Raw genomic sequence first — 19,955 nt, 5'->3', positions numbered from 1 at the left:
TTTCTAACCAAAAACAATCAAAGTTAGAAGACAGTGGAGTGACTTCTTTAAAATACTGAAAGAAAAAACCTTCAACCTAGAATCCTTTACCCAGTGAAAATATCTTTCAAAAACAAAGGAGAAGGGTGCACATTTCCAGTTACATGATAAGTACTAGGGATGTAGTGGCCAGCACGGTGGGTATACCTAACGCTGCTGTTTGTTATATATGAATGTTGTAAAGAGAGTAAATCCTAAGAGTTCTCATCACAAGGAAAAAAATTTTCTTCTCTTTTCATTGTATTAATATGAGATAATAGGTGCTAACTAAACTTATTGCAGTAATCAATTAACAATATATGTCAAATCATTATGCTGTACACCTTAAACTTATACATGATATATGTCAAGTATACCTCAATAAAGCTGGAAAAAAGGCAAAATAAAGATGCTTTTAGACATAGAAGAGCTGGAAGAATTCATCACTGGCAGATCTGCACTATAAGAAATGTTAAAGAAAGTCCACTTAGCCAAGAAAAATGATACCAGATGGAAAGAAACCGACATCCACAGAAAGGAATGACAAGCACCAGAAATGGTGCCTACATGGGTAGATATCAATTGTTTCCCCTTATTTAATCTCTTTAAAAGACAATAGACTGTTTAAAGCAAAAATGATAACAATGCATCGTGGAGTTAACATACATAGCAGTAAAATGTTTGGCAACAACAGTACAAAGGCCAGGCAGGGAGAAATGAAAGTATGCTATTGTAAGGTTCTTATACAATATAAATAGTATAATATCATTTGAAGGTGCCCACATGGCTTCACTGGTGAATTCTACCATATAAAGGCATGTACGTGAATATTCATTTAGCTTTATTTCTAACAGCCAAAAACTGGAAATAATCCACTTGTCCACCGACAAGTAAATGAATAAAGAATGATATATCCATACAATGGGATACTCAGCAATATAAAGGAATAAACTATTGATACATGCTACAATATTATTAATCTGAAAATATGCCAAGCAAAGGAAATTTGATAAAAAGAGTATACACACTACCAGTCAGTTCTTGTTATTCATGGCAGTTATGTTCTATGAAGTTACCATGAACACTGAATTAGTACATACTGAACCATTGCTCTTAGAGGAATATAGGGTTAGGTTCCTGCCAGTCTCTGGTCACATTTTTGTCAACTGATCAACACATAACCCTGTTTTATATGTGTTTCTGTTTAAAGATGCCTTATTTAATATATATAGTTGATCCATTAGCACTGAACTCTTAGCCAACAGCACTGTAACGCATGCCTGAATGGAGCTCCTCTAACATACATTATTTCCTCTGTAAGGCACATCACAGCCTTCTTGCACTCGGAATCCTTAGCACTTCAGTACGACGCTTGGGAACCATTTTAACAGCAAAATCCTCAACACAAAGCACAAAAATGTGAAAACATGGCACTAAAAAGACCACAAAAAGGACACTTGTTTACAGTATGAGAGCCATGTAGAAACAAGTATGAGAAATAAGAGGGCAGAGTGTTGCCTTGTTCAACCTCAGCTGGGAACACGGGTGCGTTGTCAATCAAATTTTTTTGCCATTTTGCATGTCTGTGAATGACTAAGAAAATCCTGTGAGTATTGATTCTGGAATTATCAAATAATTTTAGTATGTAAATTTGCAAATATGCACTTTGAATAATGAGCATATAAAAAATTATGAAATTTTTTAGAAAATATGTACAAATCTAGAGTGAAAGAAAGCAGATCAGTGGTTGCCCTGCGGATGGGTTGGGGGACAAGGAGGGAGGAATTACAAAGGGACAGGAGACTCTGGAGGTGATGGGTTCATTATCTCGACCGTGGTCATTACTTCACAGGTGCACACAATGCAAAACTTACCAAATTGTAATTTTAATGATGTGCCATTTATTCTATGTCATAAGATGGCAAAAAAGCTGTGAAAGGATGAAAAGGCCATGATGGTGGGAAGGAGGAGAGGAAAAGACACATTTATTAAGTTTACCTGTGAAAAATCGCTACTGGAGGAGTGAAGGAGAGTGAATTAAGGAAATCAAAGGTTAACTTGAAGTTCCAGATTTGATGGCTGGGTTGAGGATGACAATAATATTGTCAGTAATGAAATTAGATATACAGAAAGATCAGGTTTCTATTGGGTAGAGAAAGTGAGTTCACGCTTCAATGACACTACCCCCTTTGAGTCCCTCTTCTCTTTCAATCTATCTAAAGATCCCATGTCACTTCTGCCTATAACATTTAGGACAGATTTCTGGGTTTATTTTGAAGGCTTCGAAAATGTGGTCCCAACCGATCACATTTTATGTCTCATTATTCCCTAAAGCATGCCCTCCACTTTAATCAGGTGATTGTTCTCTAAACGCACACCAGATTTGTTTTTAGGTATCTGTTCCTTGAACTAAAAAGTAAGTCTCCTTCCCTCCAAAACCTGTCTTGTCCCTCAGAACGTAACCCATATCCTGAGTTCCCAAAGAGCCAGGACCACCGTGTATCCTGCTTAATTGTTCTCTAATTTTCAAATGTATGCTAATTATACCTTCAATAGAAGCTCACTGACCAGCCAAAGTGAGTAAAAGCACTGATGTGGGTACTATCTGGTAATCATGGATGAATAAAGACCGAGTCTGCTTTTAACTCACTAGGAATCCACCTCTTCAGAAAACAGCTGGACCATTCCTTAAATGTTAAACATAGTGCTACCATATGAACCATCGATTCCACTCCCAGATATGCCCATGACAAATGCAAACAGATGTCCATATCAAAGCATCTACCTCAATGTTCAAAGCAGCATTATTCATAATAGCCAAAAAGTAGAAAAAACCCAAATGTCCATCAACTGCCGAACGAAGAACTAAAAGGTGGCGTATCCATACGCCGGTGTGGTATTTCTTTCTTTTCTTTTTTTTTTTTAAGATTGTATTTATTTATTTGACAGAGAGAGACACAGCGAGAGAGGGAACACAAGAAGGGGGAGTGGGAGAGGGAGAAGCAGGCTTCTCCCCGCTGAGCAGGGAGCCCGACGTGGGGCTCGATCCCAGGACCCTGGGATCACGACCTGAGCTGAAGGCAGACGTTTAATGACTGAGCCACCCAGGCACCCCAACGGCGTGGTATTTCCCAATGGAAAGCAAGGAGGTACTGATACACACCTTAAGGTTAAAGGACCTTAACAAAATTGTGCTCAGTGAAAGAAGTCAGTCACAAATGACCATATATTGTATGATTTCATTTACAGGGAATCTCTAAAATAGGTAAATCTATAGAGATGGAAATATATTAATTTTTTTTCCTGGTGATGGAAGGGAGAGGTCAGGGAGAAGTGGGAAGGAAGTGCTAATGTGTACAAGGCTCCTTTTGGGGATGGTGACTTCGTTTTCCAAGTAGTTGCGGTGATGGTTGCACAACTCTGTCCTAAATTCAAATTGATGAATTATGTGAATTATATCTTATGTGAATTATATCTTCATACAGTTGTTAAAAATTAAAAAAAAAAGACTGAGTCTGGCTTCAAATGCATAGAGCTGGGGCAATGATGGCATGACGTATCAACCTTATGTCAATATTAAACCTCAGGACAATATTAAATTGCAATAGCTCCGAAGAGACAGTCTTTGCTCTGGGTGACCAGGGAAAACTGCATGAAGGAGTTGACATTTGAGTCAGATCTTGAAAGTTGAGTAGAATATTTGCATGTCGAAAAAGAAGAGGGCTTCACAGGTGAAAAGGCTAGAAGCCAAAGGCAGAGCAGTGGAAAATGACAAAGGTGCAGAATTCATGCAGGCGGGGACGGTGCCAGACACATCTCTAAACCTCTCATGGCATTTAGTATAGTAACTGTGCATGGTCCACGTGCAGTAAGTATGTGCTGGGTTGAATTAGTTTTACTTGATTTTAAGTGCTTTCATCTAGATCCTAAGTGAATAATGTGTTCTAAGTGAGGTAGAGAGCTATATCTTTTATAAGCCTGGGTTAAGTGGCAGGAATTTATGCCACTAATACCAAAATTGGAAGGGCAATTTAAAAATAACTTTAATGGCTTTTTTTCCCAGGCAGCATAGCTATATGTAAAGTGCTGGTACAGTAGGATCCTGTCCTCAATTGCTCAGATATTCCCTGTCAATTAAGAATATAATACCCTTTTTGCTCTAGTTTAGTAAAACTATGACATTTGTAACCTGTTAAATAAATTACCAAAAAGGTGTTCATTACATCCATACCATATGCAGAAGCCCTCTTTACCACATATTAGTTTTGTGATAGTAATTGATATAATTTTTACATTGCCTGGAATTTCAAAGAAAAACAACGCTTTATTCTGCTAATGCAGAAACCACCAGAGTTCATAAGAATGGTCATTTTTAATCCTCAAGCCCAAACTTCCAGGAACTTTGGAATAAAATGAAAAAAGCTAATGAGCTATAATTTAATAGTTACAGAAACTCCCACGTTATAAGCTCTCAGGATTTCCCTTCCTGCGGTGAGCCGCTGCACACACCACTTACAGACTAACGTTCATTGTTCCGAGGGATACCACTAGTCTAATTTTGAATGTGACATGGATTATGGGAAATGAAGATCAATCCACTGTGTAGAAGATACATGAATTGGAACAGGAATTGGGGATCGTAAATAAAATAGATGCCTAGCAAAACCATGAGACCTTACCACTGGAACTGAAGTCCACAGGCCCGATCCATTTGAAGGCTGGTTTACGGCCTCTCTCTTCTGTTACGTGCACTTTCTTTATTAGAGCCAAGCTGGTCAGAACGTTGGCTATGTCATAGAGGCGTCGTACCTTTGCTTAAAGATATAAAACACAATTATGGTCACGCCGTCTGTGACACCATTACATTTTAGTTGATGTGACAGGTCACTTTTCTTGGCCACCACATAAACCACCAGCAGAAAGCCAAGGGGTGCAGCAGAGGCTGACGGCTCTGTCATGCAATCACCTGGGATTTATGTATCTGATGTGTCTGAAGACACTTTCTAAGGGAAGGTCAGTGTGTCTTTCCTCTTCCACAACTTCACACCCCTTGTAAGAGGCACCTGGTGATAAGCGGGGAGTGCTGAGATGGCAAAAACACCAAGGGAGGGAAAGGGGCTGTAATTAAAGGCTTAGTGAATGTAATTCTGCTTATGTGGCATGTCAAAAGCTTGTTCTGGGTTTCTCTCAGCAGGAGGTGGTGGGTACCAGCTCGAGCAGGCAGCTGGCCTGTGAAAATGACAGGGATCCCCCAGAGCTTCCTGTGAGGCTGCGCCCCTGGGCACACAAGAGGGTTTGGGGCTCAAGGTTATGAGGTTCAGCTCTGCTGACAAGACAGGCAGCTCCTCACCTGAATCCTGGTGTTTGGCCGCCTAGTGGGGGAGGGGTGGGATGGGCATTCCCTGAATCTTACGAGGTTTGGGGAGAGACATTTGAAAATGCAGGTACTAGAGGAGAAATTCTGAAGGGGTGGTAAGGCATTCAACAGGCAGGTCAATACCCACAAAGTAATTTCTATTCAAGAAATCGATTTATAGGTAGGAAACCCACTTGGCCTTGGGGCTACGATCAAGCAAAGGAGCTATGATTATGGTTCAGAACCATCAAACATTCACCCCAGATGCAATCTTCTTCCCAATCCTGATAGAGCTGAATGTCATCTAGTCACTTCTCCCACAGGGTGGCTATAATTCCAATGGAAACAGAAAAAGCAGAGAAAGTTTGGCTCGTGGCTTCCCGGGGCTTGAAAGGGCTACTGGCAGCTGAGGGTATTTGGCTTCACCCAGGCTTGACAGAAAAAGAAGAGGCCCTGGGTGTGCAACTTGGAACCTCTCTCCCTGCCCAGCAGCTCTGTCCCACCACCCCTACCCTGCCCTGGCCATTCCTCTGGTTCTTACCTGCAGACACCTTTCATCTCCACCCATCAGGACAGTAGGCAGGGAGTGAGGAAAGAAGGGGAAAGAAAACTCAGACATTCTGCCTTGGATGCAGCACTACTAAAGAGAAATGCAAAGTATCTTCCAGCCTCCCTGACCTGCGTTTGTGGGATGGCATTCCTCTTCCACCAACCCCTCTAACTGCTGAGGAAAAGGCATCTGACAGAACGTTCATGGGAATTCTAGTATTTACTAACTTAACTCTCACGGCACCAAGAACCTTTATGAGTGCAGGAAAGACTGCACCTCTTAAGAAAAAAAAACAATTTTTTTTTTCAATGTCAGAGGCAGAAAACATCAACACATGAAATCCCGTCCTTTTTGTACTGATAAGTGGGTTCAGGTGAAGATACTTACTTTTAAATTTACTATGGTCTGGGGCATCCTGGCTTTCTTCTATCAGTACTTTGGCAGCCACATCAAGAGTAACAATCTTGGTTTTGGAGACAAGGAACAGCATGACAAACTTCTGGCTCATAATTCTCAAAGACTTGTCTTTTCTACTGTTTGCAGATGCTACAAAGGGAATGAGACGAAAGCATCAAAACATGTAATTTACTACATGAAAGACAGTACTTGGGGTTTGCCAGAACTACGAACTCTAACAGCAGATGCAAAGATCACCCTGGTTACAGGCAGAAGCCTACTAGACACACATCACCAAGAGACGGCTCATAAAGAAATGAGATGGATTTCCTTTTCTTTCTTTTTTCAAGTAATCTCTATGTCCAATGTGGGGCTCCAACTCATGACCCGGAGATCAAGAGTTGCAAGCTCTACTGACTGAGCCAGCCAGGTGCCCCAAGAAATGAGATGGATTTTCTTATGGCTTGTACAAATAGGCATATTTGAAACCACTCGTAATGCTTTATACTCCTACTTCATAGGATACAATCCATGAGGTAGTTTTCCTGAAGCAACTTTTTGAAAAGATCAATGTAGAAGAAAAAAAAGGAGAGGGTAGACTTCAGGGATTGTTTTCAGAACATCAACTCTTCCCAAAGGGCAAGAACTCTTGTTTTTATTTTTCTGTGCCCACAATATCTAGAATATGTGAAACATAGTAGGCGCTTGCCCCTTCCATTGCTTTTCAGAAGGAAGTGAAGAAATAAGCTAGAAATGAATAGGAGACACTGATCAGATGTGTGCTGCTGTAGATGGCAAGTGAACCATCCCCGACAGATGGCTGTCTCCTCTGGTTATTAGGATAAGAACTGGCTCATGGGGTGGCGCTAAAAGGCATGAGGCAGTAAATCTAATGAAAACCAGGCCCACATTTCCATTCTTATTATATTTGCAAGTGAAATGTGAGTGATACTTGTACTTTATCGTCTTAGCAATGGGGAATAGGGTGAGAATGATGGAGATCAATGGTTAAAACAGAAAGAGTGTGATACATAGGAGCTGGGTGGGGAAGAACAATATAGATATATATTTAAAAAATGCTGCATCAAATGACAGGAGGGGTTATCTATCTTTCTTATCAACATGTTCTCTGAACGGGGTTCTTTTTTAAGTAATCTACTCTAATGTAATTTTAAAAAATTGAATTCCCCAGGGGGCCTGGGTGGCTCATTCGTTGGGCATCTGCCTTCGGCTCAGATCATGATCCCAGGGTCCTGGGACGGAGCCCCACGTCGGGCTCCCTGCTCAGCAGGAAGCCTGCTTCTCCCTCTCCCACTCCCCCTGCTTGTGTTCCCTCTCTCGCTGTGTCTCCCTCTGTCAAATAAATAAGATCTTTAAAAAAAAAAACCATTGAATTCTCTGAAAGGATAACTTCTTTCAGAGTAAAATTTCCTTAAAGATTCACAAATAGACATCAGCCTGGGGCCGTCAGTCTGAAACGAGAGCACTGTCCGCGATCTATGGTCCAAACATACCAAATACCAAGTGAACTGCCACTAGACAGGCTTGAGGTGAGGCTGAGGGGGAAGCCCAGTCGGGGAGCCATCTGTCTCCCTTTCTTCAGTAGATCCAATAGGAGGGCATCTCCCTCCAGGGCTGTCAATCTGCGCTTCCCACCTTAGCAGTGAATTTCTACGGAAGAGACCATCCCTCCCTCTCTGCCATTACTTGCGTGGTTACTGTGCACTCACAAGAGGGATAGTCGGGTTCCGAGAAATCCAGTAACTGTGGATCTTGAGAATCTGGATAGCTGTCTTTTTTACGTTCTCCAAGTTTATAATCCATCAGATCTAGCTCCTTCTGTTGGAGATGTGCCATCTGCTCTTCATATTTCTGCTCCTCTCCCAGTCTCTGGAGGCTCCTCAGGGTTTTTGGCAGGCTGTGCCGGCCATGCCAGCCATATTGATTCTTGGCCACCCGGCTGACCAGATGCAGCGATTCCAGCACATTTACAATGTCATAGATACGTCTCCTTTCAACGCCTGTTTGGAAAATAGAAGTTGACCGTCATCCAGGCAAACATTTTTGAGTAAAAATTCCTTGAGGGCCTGGACCGTGTCTGTAAACTACTTTACATGATGCCCATTATAATGGCCAGCAAGTGCAGATGCTCTAAAAGTTCAACCTATAAGGATGCAAGCAATAGAAATTATTTTTCTTTCTTATTCTTGGGATCCAACCCTTAACAAGAGCTAGGATAAAACATCCACCCAGACATGGATGATAGTTCCATCTCTCTTACATAAACAATAGTATGTCTTTTCTTTGGACCTGTTAGATAAGCCACGCAAACATTTCAGCATGTTAAAACAGGTGGGATTGAGCATCACATGTACTAGTGTGTCTAACGGATCCCTGATGAACACTGTTTGGTTGATTTGGACTTGTATTCCTAATTATGCAGACTATAAAATAAACTCTGTCCAATGTATGATACCTCATTTGGACAATTCTATCCTTTCCCGGAGTTTGAATGATGTGAAATAATTATCTTGTTAACTCTCTTAATGGCCCAGTTAGGAAAACAGATGGCAAATATTTTGTTTCCTATTTTGCATTGGAAACTCAGGCGTCAAGAGCTTGGGCACCCTTCTCAAGTTGCTGGAGGAAGCTACAGCCACAGCTGAACAACATATGAGTTTCCTTTTGCTCCTCTTGGCCACCGATAACTGTCCCTCTGTTCCCATTCACAGGCGTTTGGCCCAAACAGCCCAGCGGTAAAGCACAGAGACTCTTCATGTCCAATACGGGCTGACCACGGAGTTCATCAATTGTCTACCCACTTTCCCAATACTCTCAAAATAGCCAGGATCATGAGCGGTCTATCACATTTACCAAAAATATGTACAGCAGTTAAGCCTGGAGGCTTGGGAGGTCAGACTGCCTGGATTTGAATCAACCCTGCTCTATCCCTAGTTGTGTGATCCTCGGAAGTTACTTCATCTTTCTGTGCCTTAGTATTTATCTCATAAGGTGATGAGGATTAAACGTGGCCATAAACATAAAGGGTCTACAATAGGGTGTCACTTTTATCTACTGTTTGTATATTATTTTTAAATACTTCCTGCACAGCATTGGAAATACCCAAAATCCCTGCTAGCATGAGAGGTCACAGTAGAAACAGATTTTAAAACTTTCCTCTGACTCATCCTGTTGTGCAACAGGCCCTTAGGCTTTTGGAACCCACTGGCTCCTTTGCTCTCATCTAAGTCCCCATAGCAAAAGCCTCCAGGCAGCTCCCAGAAAACTGGTCAAGCTACAAAGATGCCCTCTTTTTGCTCACTTGCCAGGAGCTGTTATATAATCAGAGCAGACAGTGAGCGTAGCTTCTGGCCCTTCCAAGATTTAACAGAAAAAACTGACCAAATTATGATGAAAACTTTGGAGGTGAAGTAAAGTTCTTTCCTATGCATGAAGACGCATTTCACAGTCAATCAAAACATTTCGGCTCCTGACCCTGAAAGGTTCTTCACCCTCAGCTCAGGCTTCAGCGCCAGATGCCTGCTGGAAGGTACAGCCCCTTGTCCAAATCTGCCTGGCTTTTTATTCCAGTCTGTTTTCATATATTAACACATCTCGTTTAGAGTGTAACATTCTATAAACCTTCCCATTAGAAATGTCATGTGAATGCAACTAAGACACCCCAGGGCCAGCCATATGCTGGCTGTTTTGTTATTTTGTATTAGATACAAACTGTTAAATCTCCATCTAGTGGAGAGAGATCCTAAGAAGGGAAAATAAAGGAATATTCTGACCACTTGGAGGTAAGATGAATGTTTAATATGCACAATGGGTGTTTAATAGGTGGTGCTGATAAAAGCCAATGTGGCAGCTGCCTGCCTAGATAATCATCTTTTCAAGCTGGACTGTGTTTAACTGTCTACTGGCTGGTGCGCTGAAAAGTTCTATTTCACAGGTCTCCAGATCTTCGGGTTACTCTGGGGCTTGCTCTGTTGGGAAGGTTTTTCCTGGCACCCAGCCTTCTTTTCCTTTTGGATCAACACAATCTTATTAATCCTAGTCATGGCATTAGTTATGTCCCCCCAAGGATTTAGCAGTCATTACCATGCTTTCCTTATTCCTCGATGGAGCTTATCGAGAACATCTCTCAGCCCAATAAACTCATTTCTAAGGCTGTGCTATTGTCCATTTACTAAAGTCACTCCTGGTTCTTTAACTTCTTTTAAAAAAAGATTTTATTTATTATTTATTTATTTATTAAGAGAGAGTGTGCTCGAGCAGGGGGTGGGGGGGCAGAGGGAGAGAATCCCAAGCCAACTCCCTGCTGAGCGCTGAGCCCAACTCAGGTCTCAATCCCACAACCCTGAGATTATGACCTGAGCTGAAATCAAGAGTTGGATGCTTAACTGACTGAGCCACCTAGGCACCCCTAGTTCTTTAACTTCTTACCTGTAATACCCATGGTCAAATCTACATGGGACCACAATCTGGGAAATAATGCGACTGAAATGCTCTGAACATTCTAGGTTAACATATGTTCTTATAGCTTGTGACCTGGGATACAGTAGGGAGTTTAGACTCAACCCCAAGAAATGGTTACCCCTGAAATAGCTTCCAAGAAGGGACCCTGTTTTTGGACCTCACAGGAAGAGAGATGGTAAGTTCATTTGTCAGGTCTGGGTGATCATGAGGCATTATGAAGCTGTTTGCAAAAATTTCTGGAATTCTGCTCCAACCAGCCATAACATGGGCATCTGTAGCTCACATGAGAATAGGAGTCCAGTTTCCTGTCTGAACCCCCAACCCCCAGATCTCTAACATAGCCTTCTGACATCTAATCTTTTGTCTTCACACTGACATCAGTGCAAGGTCCCTGGATGGAAGTTGGTACATGGAGAAAGCTGGCTTCATGAACCCCAGTGAGAAGGACACTGTGTGCTATTGTTTTACCCTCATCCTCTGTAAGACTAGTTTCTAGGACCCTGTGCCTCGAATGGGTGTATCCTAAGCCTCTATACAACTGGGTCACCTTCCCCTTCTTGTTTCATTGACACCGATGCCAAATACTGTATTCTACTTCTGGGTTCCCCAACCAAGGCACCATACTTCCTCTTCCTAAAGGTGGAGAGGACAATTTGGGGAGGGCGGAGAGTGATCTAGTAAGAGCTGAGCAGAAACCATTCCACGTAACAGTAACAGTTACCCATGCTAGGCCCTGAGTTAGGCATGGTGCTGAGATTATCCCCAACTTTGCTATATTTCTGCAAGGTAGGTGCTGTGATCCTTGTGTTTTAGACAGGAAAAGGTTAATTAATTTTTAAAACTCTCACGGTCTGTAAATTGGAGAGCTGGACTTCAAATCCAACCCCATCTGACCCAAAGCCCAGCCCATGGTCTTTCTATCATAACTCATTGCTTCCTCATTATCTCCATTTCTGGTAAAAATATTTTTAGCCATCAGTTTGAATAATTCAGATTGACAATCATCTACTGGGGCACATCTCTCAGGGCTATGGGAAGAAAGAGAACCCAAAAAATAAATTAAAAATATAATCTATCATACAGCCTGTTTAGTTGATTTTTTCTTTTTTTCTGTATGTACAACCTCCTTATTTTTTAAGGGGACACCCTCTATCTTCAAATCCCTGTGATTTCTGCTTATTAAAGATTGTCAACAGTATGTTTACCCTGAGATGAACTGCAATCCATGTCCACTAGGGGTCTCTATTCTGAGGCCACTGTGCCTTATTTACAGGCCATACACCACCGCAGATTACACACACCCAAGCCATGTGAACACACGCACTCCTCTTTGTTATAAGGTTTAGCTGTTTGAGTTATGTCCAGATGTGCTTCTCCTCGTTTGGCAGGCTTGCTGTGAATATCACAGTATACGGCTTCAAACATAATGCTCTTGCTCTCAAATCCTGTTTGATAACAGAAATAACACCGGGTCTGAACTCCTAGAAGCATTATTAAAAATAAACAGCAAGGCATTTTTAAATGTTATTTGTCTGTCTGAAATTAAAAACGAGATATTAATTCTTAATGAGTCTTTTTATACAAATATTTTATGAGGTCAAAAAAAAAATTTGTTTGACCCTCCGGCTCGGAAGATTCCCTGGAATCCTATGCATAAGGATGAGAAATTTCATGACAGGAGGAAGCTCGCTTGCTCCTCTGTTCTTACCATTCAGAGCCCACCCTTTACTTAATGAGAAGCTATCTGAAGACTTTGGCCTGCCAGAGGAAACCGGTTTCCCACTGTGACTAGAGATAGGCCTGCAGGTAATCTGATGTTACATACCAAGACTGACAGCAACTTCATCTAGGGAGATGGTTGTTTTCTCAGTTGACAAAGGGTAACTTGGATAGCGAGCTAGAAACTTCTGGCACAGGAGTCCTAGACTCTTCTGTTTTCTGCTTGGCCTTTGCTTTTCAAATTCGTCCACAGCACTGTCCCCAACCACATCAAGCTACAAAGGGCAGACAAAAGGGAGGGGAGAGATGTCATAGTTAACATCAATAGAGAAATTGCATGAAAAATGTAAGAGAAATGCATAGGGAAATGAGAGTTATTGGCAAGGTGAGGGGGACATCTTGTCCGTATCATGCTAGATTCTGGTTAAAATACATTTCCTAATCCAATTTTCTTAACGTTTTACTGATTGTTTTCTTTGGACTGAATTTTTTCTCCTTTGAAACTTGAGGGTGAGTCTTTTGGTTAAAAGCTTCAAAAGTGAAAAATGAAGTGAATGGCTTGTTACACCCTTGCTACTAATGTGTTCACTAGATCAGCATCACTAGGAGCTTGTTAGAGACACAGAGTCTCAGGCTGTATCAGACCTGATGTATCAGAATCTAGATCTTGGGTGATTCCTACTGACATAGAAGTCTGAGATCCACTGGCCTGCATTGTGTCACCAGTGTTTTATTTTTTACAACTGACCAAGGGTAGATGGAACTGAACAAGGGCAGTTAAGTCTTCCTCCTTATGCTTTCTTATTGCAAGTACGCTAAAGTAGTATCCTTGTCTCAACAACCCATATTTGAAAAAGGCTCAATTCAAGCCCAAGAAAGTAAAAGGCTTTTCAATGAACAGATTCAAGGAGAAAGGTGATATAATAATCTCAATGGCTTTCAGAAAAAGCATCTGCTAAATTTAACACCCATTCATGATTTTCAAAAATGCCCTCAGAAAACTAGAAATGGAGAAATTCTTTAATATAAAGTGTATCTATAAACACCCAACAGCAAACACATGTCTTAATGGGAAAATCTTGGAAGCATTCCCTTAAAATCTGGAAAATGATAAAGATGCCCATTATCACTGTTCCTCTTCAACACCATATTGAAGATCCTAGCCAGTGCATGAGGACAAGAAAAAGAAAGTGAGGCAAGGGATTAGAAAAGAATAAGCAAACCTTTCTGCAGAAGACACGATTGTTTATATATAAAACTCAAAAGTGTCTCAAATTATTAAAAATAATAAGCGAATTTAGCAAGGTAGCTGTAAAGGCAAAACAATGTATCTCAAAAATCACTTGCATTGCCATTTTTTTTTCCTTAATAATACAATATTTATTTGTCTTCCCTCTGTCAAACCCTGAGCCAACCACTTTCCCCACGCTGCCTGGGGAGGTATAGGAAAAGGAACATACAGGGCAGACAAGACACGGGAGAAAGACCTATGGGAGGTGGAGACGGCTCCTTCACGTGGTGAAGAGGATGAGAAAGGCCACCATCAGGCAAAAGAGCCCCATGGCCTCCGAGAGGGCAAAGCCCAAAATGGCGTAGGAGAAGAGTTGCTGCTTCAGAGAGGGATTCCTGGCATAACCAATGATGAGGCTCCCAAACACAGTCCCAATTCCAGCCCCAGAGCCAGCCACCCCTACCGTGGCAGCCCCAGCCCCAGTGAACTTGGCTGCTGGGTCGATGTCCCTTGAAATGGCGCTGGTTTGGAAGCTGCGGCTAGGAATACGTGAGGTCAGGGGGCGTGGGGCTGCCAAGCTGCTGAGGCTCTCATCTGTCAGTGTCTCCGGTGGTTTTAGCACCACTGCAGACAGTGATCGGCTCAACAGCTGAGCGGTGCTCCTGACCAAGAAGGGGGTGGAGACGAACTTTGCACAGGCGTACATTTTCAGGTGATGAGGGGTTGTGGCGGGAGAGCGGCTCCCAGTGCAGAGAGGACAGAGAGGGGCGGGGGGAGGTGGGAAGAGCGACAGGAAGGCTCAGCGCATGCACGGCCTGGACCCTTTTTTTTTTTTTTATTTCATTTCTAACCAAATGTCAGTTTACTTTCTTGGTTCTGTTTGATTATAGTAATAAACTCTATTCGTGGATATAGTAACAGAAAAATGAAATGAAAAGGCATTATTTACAATAGCAATAAGAATATAAGAAATGTTTTTAGGAACAAATCTAGCAAAAATCTATTTGCATAAAATATTAAAACTTAGATCTTAGAGAAATGCACTTAAAACTTAGAGAAATATACTGTCTTCATGGATAGGAGAGCTCAGTACCATAAACAGGTTTATTCTTCTCAAATGAATCTACATGTAATGCAATTCCAATTAAAATCCAATCTGAAGTATATAAGGAAAAACAAAAGGCAAAGAATAGCCCACATACTCTGAAGCAAAATAAGTTGAGTCTTGCTTTACCTGAAATCAAGGCTTATTACAATCTGGTATTGATGTAGGGATGCACAGATTGGCCAATGGAACAAAAGAGAGCCCAGAAAGAGATGACAGAGATAGCCCTGCCAACTTGGGAAAAAAAGAAGGACTGAATAAATAGCCCAGGGACAACTGATTACAACAAGCAACACGAAAAAAGATAAGCACCAGACTGAAATGTAACACACTGAACCGATAAAGGTTTATTTTCAAGACTATACAATAAACTCTTACATATCAGCATGGAGAAAAAGAACCCAATAAAAATCAGCAGAGAACATGAAGAGACACTTCACAGAAGAGGAAAAAAAAAATGTGGTGGCCAATAAACATGTGAAAGAGGCTTAGCCTCATTAGTAACCACGGAGAAACAAATGAATATCACAAAAATACACAACTGTATACCCATTAGATTGGCAGAAATTAATAAATTTGACAGCATCAACTGTCAGAGAAGATGTAGATCAATAAATGTTCATACATTATTGGTGGGTGAAAATAGCACTTGGGAAAGCAATTACTTTGTGAATATTTGCATATCCAATGACTTAATAATTTCACTACTAGATATGTACCCTAGAACAGTAGTCCTCAAACTTTTGGGTCATAGAATCCCTTTATATTGTTAAAAATTACCGAGAAGTATCTTCCTTAAATTGAGTCTTTACTACCTTTGGATAGAATGAATATCTGATCATATAAAATATACTTATGTACATAATATTTTTAGTACCCAAAACCAGATTCAGGACATCTTTTTCTCTTCTCCTGTCCCAATTTCTTCATTTTGGTAATTTTTATAGCATAAAAAATCCCCGAGAGGAGGAAAAATGGAGAAATAACTGACTTTTCTTAGCAAATCTGGGAAGAAGTTTGATGGGAGAGTGAAAATTATTGGCCACTGATTTTTTTTTTAAAGTATAGATATGCTGTTTATTCAATAGCTCTGGTTCCCCAGAGGGCAGATAATTTAAAGATGATTTAACTTTAAGGCCCCAAACCAAAGAAACGAACATCTATAAAAATAATGAAATTTCCCAGGTCTAAAATAAACTATTGCCCTCAAAATTGGAGCAAAATTACAATTTGCAGCAGTATAAAAAAAGTCCAATCTTCTTCATTAAATCAAAATTATTAAATAGTTTTGCTTAAATAATTGTCATTTTTAAAATGTGTACTGGGAATAGTCAAGGGAGTAGCATACAGAAGAGAAAAAAGCATTCATTATGAAAAAAATGAGTAAGAATTCCATTTCAGCTATAAATAAGATATTAAGTTTTGATATATTTTCATATCTATAAATAGCAAGGATTTGTGGATGAAAGATACTGCCTACCTAAAGGTATTTTACCATTACAGACATTTGACATGCCATTAAATTACTCCAATAGCAAAAAAAAAAAAAAAAAAGACATGAAGTTTAATACTGCTTTTGGCTCAGTAGTAACTGAAGAATTGAGAATTCTATGACTTAGATAATCAAGTAAAAATTTAAAAGTTCTATAAAGCCTGAGGAGTGCAGCCTGTTTACCTGCAGAGAGTCTGTAAAGGCATCATCTTTATTTTCAATGGGCCTGAACAGTCCCTTTTTCTTCTCCCGGTCTCTTATGTCCGGGCTGGCGGCGCTAATGAGCATCTTCAGGTTAGCTGTGGGTGTCCATGGTTCCGCCTGCTGTCTGTCAACAAGCTTAACTGGAGTAATGGGATTTCTTTCTGGAGTGAAGATTTTTTGCTTTGATAAATCAATTGGTTCATTTTTTATTGGAGTCTTCGGGGCCATCCTTGAGCGATCAACAAATATATTTTCCTATTTTAAAAAAAGAGACCTTTTAGCAAGAAAGAGAAAGCACAGGTATAAGCTAAGAGCATTTTGTTCCCATGATTCACCAAGACATGAGGATACAAAGAGACCATATGTTCAGGGCTGAAAAGTATCAGGCTAGGACTAATGAAAACAGACAGAAGGATTTGTGGAATCCAAGAGTGGTTCAGCGAAAAAATGATCATCATCTACTGCTTTTTTAAAAATTTTATTTTATTTAAGATTTAATTTATTTATTTGAGAGAGAGAGAGAGAGAGAGAGTGAGAGAGAGCGAGCGAGCAGGGGGAGGGGTAAAGGAAGAGGGGGAGAGAGAGAGAGTCTCAAGTAGACTCCCTGCCAAGTGTGGAGCCTGAGGTGGGGCTTGGTTTCAGGACCCCGAGATCATGACCTGAGCCGAAATCAAGAGCCAGATGCTTAACTGACTGAGCCACCCAGGTGCCCCTCATTTACCCATTTTATTTTATTTTACTTTTTTTTTAAGATTTTATTTATCTGACAGAGAGAGAGAGCACAAGCAGGGGGAGTGGCAGGCAGAGGGAGAGGGAGAAGCAGGTTCCCCACCGAGCAGGGAGCCCGACCCGGGGCTCGATCCCAGGACCCCAGGATCATGACCTGAGCCAAAGGCAGTTGTTCAACCAAATGAGCCACCCCGGCGCCCCTCATTTACCCATTTTAAACATCTCATGCATCTCTGTGAACAAAGTCATGAGTGTATCTGTCACTGGTAGATGCTTGTAATAGCTGGGGATGACAAGGGCAACTGTGGGTTGAGTCCATATTGCTTCTTTATTTACAGGTTTGCACTAACTAGTGCAGTACAATTTTGCTTTTGTTGTTCAGTGTTCACCAGTGCTAATATAGCAATTAGTAGTAGGACCAATGGAAAAGTATCCAACAAAATGCCGCATTTCAAACCAACCTGGAGGGCTGTAATTCCCCTAGAGCAGTGCTTCTCAAACTATCTGTGGTGAAAGGCCAGGGTTTTTTATTTCCAAACTCCCAGATACTGATACGTGGTTTTACTTCATAGGACTCACATGCAACTTCCACCACCTGTGACTCTCCATTTGCGTTTGTCAAACAACCTACAGTCCGTTCAACAGGAAGAGACCTCTGATCATAGGCTTAGATCAAATTGCTACAGAGCTTTCCAAGTGCTTGACTCTCAAGTTCTATTCTTAATTTTTTGCAGTTAGTAATAATTTGTGGACTAGCACGTGCCCCCCGACCACACTTTTGAGTAGACCATCTCAGATAATTATAAGAAAAGATCAATGATGGATCCATTAAGTTCCTTAGTCCACTATGAAGAGGGACTAAGTATATGAAAGCCACATTTGGAACTACCAAGTAATGAAAACAAGTTTCTTTCCCCGGAAATAAGTATTTGCCGTCTGAAAACGGAAAGATTCTGCTCTTTCTGTAGCAGAATTCACCGCCAGGCAATCGTATCTTACATAATGATGAAGGCGGATGCATTAAACATTTGTCATTCCTCTTCCTATACACGTATCACTCTATAGCGACTGCATGCTTACATTTTGGCTGGGCAGTGGTTTAAAAAAGGTGCTTTCCTATAAATGAGCAACATATGAAGAGAGGCAAAAAAGATTGGGAGCAACTGGTGTTTGTGTTAGCAGGGCCAACTCTCGTTCGTTGATCCGCAGAAGCTGCCCCCTGGCCGTGGTGAGGCTCTGCCCCAGTGTCACTGGAAGGACAGGAGGTGGGGGCAAGGGTGACAATTTCCCACCACAGCGGCAATAAGCTGCCAGCCTGGAAACTTCATCTACGCACATCTCTTGACACATCCCTACTAGTGTGCAATTCTGATGACGTCTTCTACAAGGGAACTCTGAAGGGAAAGTATGGAGTATTTACTATGGACCACACCCCATTTTATGTACTTTACATCTGTTAACTCATCCAATCCTGTGACCTAGGTGCTAGTTATTTTTCCAGTCTACAGATGAAGAAACTGAGGCACAGAGAGGTTAAATAACTTGCCCGAGGTCACATACGCCCTTCAGTCAGTATAAAAGTCATTGGTATGCAAGAAACAGCGGACAGCAGACGTTTCTGAAATCCTGCATCTAGAAATGAGCTTGTCCTGGGTGCGAACTGGGAGGAAGTTATCTTTACCACAGCTCCCACAAAAGGTACCCAGCAGGCCACTGATCCCCACTGGTGCCTATGGAGAGGCAGGAAGGGGAAGGAGCTGTGCAGGCAGGCTGTAGGGCCACTTACCTGCCTCGGCTACTTTGCAGCAGCCTGAGTGGGAGCAAGCTGCTTGTCTTCATCGTATTTTAATTCTCTCCACTGAAAATGAAGTTCATACAAATACCAACCGCAAGGACTATTAGAATAGTTCCTGGCACATAGCAACCTCTCAATAAAACTTAGCTGTTGCCTGTTCCCCTCTGTCCCATTCTTTCTTACTGTTCATTCTGGGTACTCAGAGCTAATATGATATAGCACGTCATATTGCTATCTAACTTCTCAGGTGCGTATCTTGACTCATTAAGGAGAGTGTGCACTTCTGGAGGTCAGGGAGCAAGTTCCACATGTCTCAGTCCTCACAATTTTTGGCACAATGCCTTCCCCTTACAGATGCTGAAAGAACACTGTGCCTAGATTATCTACTTTTCCAAAAAGCATCCCTGTGGCAGAGGGTGTGGCCCAGGCGCGCTGAGGTGGCCAGAGATCCACCCTCCTTCTGTACTGCCTCTAGGGTACCTACCTACTCTCACAGGGATGATGAGCTCCTACTTTTTCCCTATGGAGGAACAATTTAGATGCGTTATTTCCTCCAACACCTTGGTATATTTTCACTACAGTTTAAGTAAAACTTAAAGCAGGAGGGGAGTTAGGTTACCTGCTAGGTTATGACTATAGCATACCTCCACGAAAAGGAAAAAAAAAAATGCCATGCAAATTTGCGTTCTGAGATCTCAGATGGGCAGAAAGTCAACGGTACTCTAACCAGACCCTGCTTCATCTGTCTGTCTAGCCTGCAGTCCTGACACCGTGCAAGTGGAAGGGGAGTTAGAATTTGGAAATGTGGTTTTTGTCTCAGCTCTGTATCTTTTTGATCCTGGACAAATTGCTTATTCCGTCTGGGCTCAGATTTCCTT

At 41.5% G+C, this 19,955-nt stretch overlaps 1 protein-coding gene and 1 pseudogene across 4 annotated transcripts in view; both read right to left on the bottom strand.

Annotated features, from left to right (window-relative positions):
• The window catches only part of E2F7 (E2F transcription factor 7), a 39,414-nt gene that overhangs the window by 14,164 nt on the left and 5,295 nt on the right, over positions 1–19,955 (bottom strand). For 3 of the 4 annotated variants that reach the window (XM_027595796.2, XM_027595795.2, XM_027595797.2), the window contains exons 3-7: positions 16,533–16,808; positions 12,628–12,796; positions 8,051–8,341; positions 6,312–6,470; positions 4,698–4,832 (exon numbers count right to left, since the gene is read on the bottom strand). In XM_027595796.2, the coding sequence (XP_027451597.1) occupies positions 4,698–4,832; positions 6,312–6,470; positions 8,051–8,341; positions 12,628–12,796; positions 16,533–16,808 (1,030 nt within the window). The remainder of the gene's footprint in view (positions 1–4,697; positions 4,833–6,311; positions 6,471–8,050; positions 8,342–12,627; positions 12,797–16,532; positions 16,809–19,955) is intronic. The other variant, XM_027595798.2, reaches the window with a different exon arrangement.
• On the bottom strand, positions 13,979–16,364 carry LOC113921626 (annotated as a pseudogene).

This window comes from Zalophus californianus, chromosome 9, assembly GCF_009762305.2.
Source record: "Zalophus californianus isolate mZalCal1 chromosome 9, mZalCal1.pri.v2, whole genome shotgun sequence".
NCBI lineage: Eukaryota > Metazoa > Chordata > Mammalia > Carnivora > Otariidae > Zalophus > Zalophus californianus.
The sequence above is the reverse complement of the archived record's forward strand: the minus strand, read 5'-3'. Positions and strand labels throughout refer to the sequence as shown.